Source organism: Lepisosteus platostomus, chromosome 16, assembly GCF_059453375.1.
Source record: "Lepisosteus platostomus isolate fLepPlt1 chromosome 16, fLepPlt1.hap1, whole genome shotgun sequence".
Taxonomy (NCBI): Eukaryota; Metazoa; Chordata; class Actinopteri; order Semionotiformes; family Lepisosteidae; genus Lepisosteus; species Lepisosteus platostomus.
The window spans coordinates 1,018,677-1,027,771 of NC_142626.1; the positions used below are offsets into that span (position 1 = coordinate 1,018,677).

Sequence of the window (9,095 nt, forward strand, 5' to 3'; positions counted from 1 at the left end):
AACTAAATAGGCACTGAGGCTGCTAATAGGACACTACTAATAAATTTAGGTTGATTTCATCTTAAACCGATGCTTTCTTTGTACCGTATTAAAGCAAGAAATGTGTAACCAGGTCATACATTTCAAAAGTATTTTGTATTCCTTTATTTAAACAGGGAAGTCCATTAACAGCGAAGGCCTGTTTATCATGAGCGCCTTGAAAGTCTCTACAGCTGAGGGTGCTGCTGGATCACATCAACAGCGGCTTGGAGCTGTGCCCCATCTGGGATTTGAACCTGTAACCTCTCAGGCCTTGGAGGAAGGTTGCTGCTCCCCTGGGACCTCCTGCTGGTACCAGGCCAGACCCCCAACACGCCACACACACACACACACACAGTGCATATCAAACTGCAAATCAATTCATGACCGAGCTGCTTCTGGTTTCAAAAGAACAGGTTTACAAACAAAAGCACAGTGACCGAAAGTACAGCCTGAGCAGAAGCCACAGACCTATGATTCCCTACTGCGTCAGAGATGTTTCACGCTTTAACGTAAATCTGAGGACATACAATGAAGAAAATCAGAGAAAAGTGCACAAGCAGTCTGTCGCGCACTGCAGTGGCAGCAGTGCAGGTTTTTTTTTTTGTGCAATTTGCTGCACAGGGGAAGAAACGAAAGTCAAAGTGTTTTCCGAGATCACAGATTCAGCCACCTGTTTGCAGCAGAACAGGTGGACGATGATTGGTTCAGCGCTCAGTCTGTCTCTGTCTGCCCCGCCCACTGCCTCTGATGTCACAGGTGTGCCGCCGGCTGATTGGCCGCCCTGCGTCCGGGGCCGGCCACGGGGCGGTCTCGCTCCTCCCACAGCGTGACGCCGTCACAGGCGCAGATCTGCTTGGGGTTCTGGAAGAGTCCCGCCGAGCGAGCGATGATCCCACACGCCAGCCTACACAGGGATCAGATCAAATAATCAATAACCGGACCTGAACCCCCGGACCAGCCGTCCTCCCAGTCTAACAGGACCGGACCTGAACCGCAGGACCAGCTGTCCTCCCGGTCTGACAAGAACGGACCTGAACCACTGGACCAGCTGTCCTCCCGGTCTAACAAGACTGGACCTGAACCACCAGACCAGCCGTCCTCCCGGTCCAATAAGACTGGAGCTGAACCGCCGGACCAGCTGTCCTCCCGGTCTAACAGGACCGGACCTGAACCGCCGGACCAGCTGTCCTCCCGGTCTAACAGGACCGGACCTGAACCGCCGGACCAGCTGTCCTCCCGGTCTAACAGGACCAGACATGAACCACTGGTTAAGCTGGCCTCTTGCGTGGCCTTATTCTGCTGTGAAAGAGCACCCCTCTGTCGCTGGCTCCGCCGGCGGCGAGGTCTCACCTGTCCCCAGAGTTGCCGGTCACTTTCGAGAGGAGGTGGCCCCCCCGGCCCAGGTCGTCCTCACCGGAGTCCACCACCAGCGAGCGGCCAGTGACGTCCCACACCTGTGCGGAGAGCGAGCCGTCAGGGGCGACAAGGACACAAAAGCGCAATAAATGATGTTTCATTCATCTGCCTCGTCACCCGCTCAAACCACACCCCTGCCAGGCCACGCCCCTTCCGCCGGCCACGCCCCTCTCAGAGATGGGTCAAGGGAGAAGGCTTGGAACACCACAGGCCTGGCACTGGGGGGGAAGTCACCCATGACGATGACTCTGCAGCCACTTCCTGACTGCTTCTTCGAACTCCGGGTCGCAGGAAAAGCCGGAGCCTATCCCAGCAAGGAAACTGGCGCGAGGCGGGGTACGCCCCGGGTGGGACACCAGTCCATCACAGGGCACACACACACACCCAGAAGCCAATTAACACGACTGAACCTGAAGCACCAGACCAGCTGCCCCTCAGGTCTGACAACGGTGGATCCATGTCTATACCAGCCTGCCTTTGGACTGTGGGAGGAAACCCATAGGAACACAGGGAGAACATGCAGACTCCACACAGACAGCACCTCGGGTTCAGAAGTGAACCCAGGGCGCCGCCTGCAGGGATGAGCATCTCACTTCTCCACAGAGCATCGAGTGCGAGGGGGAATGGGGGCCTCCTACCTTGATTTGGGGGTCCTCCAGTCTGAAAGAGGCTCTGCCATCGGGGCCTGCGGTGACGTTGCCCAGGTCTCCCACGTGCTGCAACACACAGACAGGCTCTGAAGCCGCAGACCGAGGCTTTTCCAGACCCACAGCCTGCAGGCATTTCACAGTCGTCGCTAAAGGTGTGACAGTGCTGTCAGTCAGACTCCCAGTGCGCAGCAGTCTGATCCGCTCCAGGTGTGACAGTGCTGTCAGTCAGACTCCCAGTGTGCAGCAGTCTGATCCGCTCCAGGTGTGACAGTGCTGTCAGTCAGACTCCCAGTGCGCAGCAGTCTGATCCGCTCCAGGTGTGACAGTGCTGTCAGACTCCCAGTGTGCAGCAGTCTGATCCGCTCCAGGTGTGACAGTGTGAATGTAGCCTATTCTGTGGCTCCACACTGTCTCTCTAACCCAGCAGGCTGGAGAGCAGCCTCAGTGATGCCATCTGGCTTGTGCTACAAAGCAATGATTGTGCCCCAGGTAGCTCTGCCTCACATGGCGTTTGTAGACTCCCTTGTTCCCTTCCCACAGTGCCCCCAGCCCCCCCCCCCCACCAGAAAAGCCCAGCGCGGTGCAGTACCCGTTCTGTGTCCTCGGGGGCGCCGTGCTGCTTCCCGAAGGGGTTGAAGTGCTCCCCGCAGCTGGGAGGGGTGTGGGGGGAGGGAGGGAGAGAGAGAGAGAGAGAGAGAGGCATGGGCTGTGGTTAGTTTCAGTAGCTGTAGAAAGCTACCGGCAGGCAGAGGAGGTGGCACCGGCTGTGGGCGCAGGAGATGCCCTTCGTGAGAGGGGAGTCGCCCAGATCGCCCACACACACCTGCCGCCAAAGCGAACCCGACAGCAGCCCGAGAGGGGGCGGAGAGGGTCAGCGCCTCGAACCCTGGCCAGTTTCACCTCTAGGCGCAGGGGAGCTGGAAAGAGGGGCCTGATTATAGCAGGAGTCCCCTGTGCCGTACATGTCTGGCGTGGGCGGTGCAGGACTTGTTTCGTCCGCTGTGTGGCCAGACCTGCCCCTGAGCTGCCTGCACGCCTGTACTGTACAGGCTGCGCGCTGTCATTCCAGCAGCTCGGGAGGGTCTGTCTCCCCCGGGGGCTGTAATGTTTTTGCAGGTGGGCTCTTGGCCAAAGCAGCGATCCTGGGTTAACGTCACCTTCGCCGGGGCCCTGGCTATTTTTAACACCCCCCACACACACACACTCTGCGCGGGACTCGGGCCAGCTCGCAGTGGCAGGCACACCTGCCGATCGCAAATCACTGCCGTGGTGTGCGGGCAGGCCGCTGGCTGACTGCACTGGGGGGGGGACTGCACCAGTTTGGGGGGCGCAGATTCAGAAGGGGATCTCCCCTCTGGCACACCCCCCGCAGGGAAAGAAGGGGGATCGGGGGACCCCGGCGCCACAGTGAGTCCCGGAGGGCCCCGGATTCCGGGGGACCCTGGACTCACAGCGCTCTGCCGTCCCGGTCTCCTGCTGACCACAGGGCTGGACCCGCTCGTGGATGAACTTGGAGTCTGAGCAGCGATTCGGTTCCGGGTCACGGGGGCGTAACCAGACATGCCCGTGTTCTGTCAGACTGGCTGAGTGGCACTGAGAGTGGGGAGGGGGATACAGCGCCCCCTTATGACCTCCTGCAATAGTGTCTCCAAGGGACAGGCCTCGCCTCCCATCGGCACTGATCCCCCAGTATGGGGGGGGGCACCCCCTGTCGTGTGTCAACACACGGGTGTCTAGAAGGTGGTGGGTGGTCTGCTCCCACTTCCTTGTGCCACCTCTCTGTGAGGTCACGGGCTCATGGGGTCATGGGGTCGCGCCAACAAGCGAGAGACGCACAGCCCTACAGAAGAGCACCGAGAGGAAGACTTTACTGGGGCACCTGAGACAGTCGTGGGTCAGGTCCCCAAACTCGTGCACGTGCAGCCCGTGGGGGCCCGGCCGCAGCCCGTCGATGGTCCCGTCGATGAGACAGAGCCCCTCCGAGACCTGCAAGAACCGCACCACTCCCTGGACCGGGCCCGGGCCCTCCAGCATGGCCACAGCCACGCCCAGGTCCCCTGCGCAGAGACAGACACATACGATCAAACCCAGCAGCCGTCCAAGGACAGAGCCCGGCCTTCGAGGAACGACTGCGCGCGGCTCACTGTCGGGGTTTTTAACAGACGAAAAAGCCGAGCTCAGCACAGACTCCTGAGATCTTAAACAGGAAAGGCAATCAGACTCCCAGTGCGCAGCAGTCTGATCCAGTCCAGATTTTACACTGTCCTCAGTCAGACTCCGAGTGCGCAGCAGTCTGATCCAGTCCAGATTTTACACTGTCGTCAGTCAGACTCCCAGTGCGCAGCAGTCTGATCCAGTCCAGATTTTACACTGTCGTCAGTCAGACTCCCAGTGCGCAGCAGTCTGATCCAGTCCAGATTTTACACTGTCGTCAGTCAGACTCCCAGTGCGCAGCAGTCTGATCCAATCCAGATTTTACACTGTCGTCAGTCAGACTCCCAGTGCTCAGCAGTCTGATCCAGTCCAGATTTTACACTGTCGTCAGTCAGACTCCCAGTGCGCTGCAGTCTGACCCAGTCCAGATTTTACACTGTCGTCAGTCAGACTCCCAGTGCGCAGCAGTCTGACCCAGTCCAGATTTTACACTGTCGTCAGTCAGACTCCCAGTGCGCTGCAGTCTGACCCAGTCCAGATTTTACACTGTCGTCAGTCAGACTCCCAGTGCGCAGCAGTCTGATCCAGTCCAGATTTTACACTGTCGTCAGTCAGACTCCCAGTGCGCAGCAGTCTGACCCAGTCCAGATTTTACACTGTCGTCAGTCAGACTCCCAGTGCGCAGCAGTCTGATCCAGTCCAGATTTTACACTGTCGTCAGTCAGACTCCCAGTGCGCAGCAGTCTGATCCAGTCCAAGGCTTATCACCTGCAGGAGACTCTTGTGTCTGACTCTGCTGTACAAAAGGCAGCGACACAGAAAATGCGATCCAGGCGCTCTGTCTGACCCCCCCGCCTCGCCCTCTCACCCTGCTCCGAGACACCCATGCCCTTCAGCACAGCCCGCCGGCCCGTGGCCTCGATCAGCTCCTGCACCTCCCGCGCGGTCAGCGTGGTGTCCACCAGCACCTCCTCGCGCTGCCGGTCAACCGCCACTGACCGCACCCCTGCAGCACACAACACACAACACACAGCGCAAACAGGAAGAGAAGCCAGAGCAGGGAGGAGAAAAAGAAACATTAATTTCCACCCCCAGTCAAAACATTTAGCTTTCTTTCCATAAGCAACGGCCTCAAATTGCCCGTGTATGTGTGGCCGCGTGCTCTGCGCCCCCCGGTGGCCTGGCCCCGGCACGGCCTCACCTGGCACCCCCTCCAGCGAGGCCCGGACAGCCCCGGCGCAGCTGTCGCAGCTCATCTGCACCGCGAACTCGAGCTGCCGGGGGGAGAGGCAGGTGATCAGAGAGGCGCTAACATGGCTCAGCAGCTGCCGAGCCGGCTAAGAATAGACCTGAAAACAGCCCCCGCTCCGTGCCTGACACCACAGACACGGGGGAGACCAGCAGCACCCCCACCGTCATCATCCTGACCATCATCATCAGCGTTACAATAATAACCACAGAGGAGACCATCATCATCGGCGTTACAATAATAACCACAGAGGAGACCATCATCATCAGCGTTACAATAATAACCACAGAGGAGACCAACAGCACCACCACCGTCATCATCCTGACCATCATCATCAGAGTTACAATAATAACCACAGAGGAGACCATCATCATCATCACCGTCATCATCCTGACCACCATCATCAGCGTTACAATAATAACCACAGAGGAGACCATCATCATCAGCGTTACAATAATAACCACAGAGGAGACCATCATCATCGGCGTTACAATAATAACCACAGAGGAGACCAACAGCACCACCACCGTCATCATCCTGACCATCATCATCCGCGTTACAATAATAACCACAGAGGAGACCATCATCATCATCACCGTCATCATCCTGACCATCATCATCAGCGTTACAATAATAACCACAGAGGAGACCATCATCATCATCACCGTCATCATCCTGACCATCATCAACAGCGTTACAATAATAACCACAGAGGAGACCAACAGTAACATAATCATCAGTACTATGAAGACTACTATCATCGTCGTGAGAAAAACAGAGAAGAAAAATAGTACCATCATCATCTCCTCATTGTAACGATCGACCAAGAAAAAATCCTATCCTCATCATCAACATTCTTCTTCTTAGTAATAACGTTGTGATCGTGGCCATGACTGCGACAGCTGTACTCTCTGGTGGACTACGTGGGTCCCTGCCTTCCTGCGTGTGAAAGGGCTTCGAGCTCCAGGAGACCCCCAGCTCGGGGACGGTCTTACTCCGCCCTTGGCGGCGGTGCCAGAGACCTGCCAGGGCAGGCCGGAGCCAGCTTCCGGCACAGCGGCGATTGGATAGTTATCCGTTTAGGGAAAACGCGGATTGTACGTCATATATAATACGCGACGCAGGTTAGATGTCCACAGAGAGGAGTTCCAGGCGAGGGCGCAGGTCAGCACTGTGGCCCTGGGTTCAATACAGGACCGCGGGGGTGCTGTCTGTGTGGAGTTTGCGTGTTTCCCCGCGGGTGCTCCGGTTTCGTCCACCAGTCCAAAGACACGCAGGCGGGTTAACTGCGGGGAGAACTGATTTGTGGGAAAACTGGAGCTGGTGTGAGTGTGCGTGTGTCCGTGTTGATCTAGAAATCTGACGCGGAATCGTTCATTTCGACACGGAGAGGGAGCAACGCCACAGTGGCCCACCGAGCAGATGGGGGATCGATCCACGTCTTGATTAATTCGTCACTGACTTTCTGAAGGCGTCCCCAGTCTTCAGAAACTAAAAGGGGACCCAAGACTGTTTGTTTTGTCCTCCCTGACCGGATTTTGTGAGACGCGAGCAGTGTCAACACCGCTTCCGGGAGAATACTTGCAATTAAAACGAGCTCCCCTCTGTTTCCACCTTGTGTCTGTTCCTGATCAACGTGTACGGAGCCTTTAAACCAAATCAGACTCCACGACGTGTTCCCTAAAGCCCGTCAGCGGTTGTGCGATACATTTTTTCACATTGCATTTTATTTATTTTCATTTTTTTCCCGTCCCCTTCCCAAGTGCCGTCCTGTGCACTCCGAGACAGGTGGAGCAAACTCGGAATGTTTAGCCATTTTACTGTCTTTCGCTTATGCGGAGGAAATAAAAAAACACTAATGAACAACGACACATATAACGGTTTGTTTTAGTTGGTAAACAATAAGGATACAGGGATATGCAAATATTATTATTTGCGGTCTGGACTAGCTGATCTTTCCGCTGCTGTATACTTGTATACCACTTAATATACCCTTCACAGAAGCTCGGAAATGTGTTTTTTTATGATCTGTCAACGAAGAATGAAGACCCGAGAGACGCAACATTCATTCTCTTTAAATAATTCCGACACCTTGCTCACGCTCTCAGCCTCCCGCGCCATTGTGTGTGTGTCTCACCCTCTGCCGGACGCACTTCCGGTCCCCCTGGGCCGCGACCGGCGACGGCGGCCATGCTGGTGAGGTCACGTTGAAAGTCGCGGGCAGAGCTCGCCCTCTGCCGGCGAGTGTGTGTCGAGACAGCCGTGCGCAGACGGCAAGCGATGAGCTGCTCGACCTGCCTTTTGAGTGACCCTAAGAATGAAAGAGCCAACTTCAGGATTCCTTTTTTTTTTATTAGGGTACACAAAGGGTGGTGGGAGAGTGGAACAAGCCGCCCAGCCATGCTGTTAAAGCTGCTATCCTGGCTTCTATCAAGGCACAGCTGGGCAAGAGCCTCCAGCCGGGGCAGGCGGCGCTACTGTACACAAAGGGGTGGTGGGTGAGTGGAACAAGGGGTGGAAGGTCGTGTGGATGAAGCTGACACCCTGGCTTCCCCCAGGAAACAGCTGGATGAGATTCCCCCCATCAATGAGCTGCAGAGTGGCCAGGCAGTTCCCAGATGTGCCAGACAGCGCCTCTCGTTGGAACAGTTGCTCTCCTGCTCTTATTGTCTCCAGTTTCCAGCTGTTTTCGTGCGCTTGTTCTTATCAGTGTGTCCGTGTTGCAGATGGGATGAGACCTGTCCACTGAGACACTAATGTGTCTAAATCTGCGACGGGCTAGTTCGGTGGAGTTCTGACAGTGAAACCCGACCGGCTTTCCTTCACTGAAGCGGCGACGAGACCGGGGTCACGCTGCCCAGCAGCGCCCCTCGCCCGCAGTGCACAGGGCCCGTGCAGGAGCCCTGCCTCTGGGTGGGTTTCAGTCAGGACTCCGCAATGGAGCGGTGCGACTCGATCTCGACTTGACTTTTGACCCCCCCACGCGCAGAATATTGCGAAAACAGAGCTGCTGCGTCTCTGAGCGGAGGGGAGAATCGCCGTGACGCGCGTCTGAAACAGATCGCGGTTCATTCCGCGCTGGACGCCAGGGAAAAGAGACGCCACGTTTCGGCTGTGGAGTGCTCTTCAGGTGCCGGGACGGGGAGGGGGGAGGGCCGCCTCTTTACTCTAAGGGTGGTGGGAGGGTGGAACAAGCTGGATGAGCTCCTGGGATCAATTCACTACTAACCACACACGTTGGATGAGCCTCATGGCCTCTTGTCTGTGTCCTTCCTTATAATAATAATTATTTGATTTAGCGCCTTTAAATGTGGCTTCTCAAAGCGCTTGACAGAATGACAACAACAACAAAACAAAACACACAAGAGGCGCTCACGGGGGGGGGGCTCCGCTCCAGGGAGCTGTGGGAGCCCGTTTGGAAGAGCGCGTGGGCGGGATGGAGGAGATTGGACACTTGATCTGAGCCGCACACCGCCCACACCGCCCACACCAGCACTGCTCATTTTTGGCAAAGTGAAAGAAATATATATGTATATAAGATAAGATCACTATATGAGTCATAGACAATTTCTCATATTGGGAATGTGTCTTTTCGCAGACCCCAG

At 56.4% G+C, this 9,095-nt stretch overlaps 1 protein-coding gene across 1 annotated transcript; it reads right to left on the reverse strand.

Annotated features, from left to right (window-relative positions):
- Window positions 1-116: 116 nt before the first annotated feature.
- ccs (copper chaperone for superoxide dismutase) lies at window positions 117-7,666 on the reverse strand. Its single transcript, XM_088608787.1, has 8 exons — window positions 7,582-7,666; window positions 5,443-5,515; window positions 5,110-5,247; window positions 3,967-4,144; window positions 2,677-2,737; window positions 2,076-2,153; window positions 1,372-1,475; window positions 117-925 (listed from the first exon to the last, which is right to left on the reverse strand). The coding sequence occupies exons 1-8, from the start codon at window positions 7,609-7,611 to the stop codon at window positions 772-774; spliced, it is 816 nt and encodes a 271-aa protein (XP_088464913.1). The 5' UTR covers window positions 7,612-7,666; the 3' UTR covers window positions 117-771.
- Between the last annotated feature and the right edge of the window lie 1,429 nt (window positions 7,667-9,095).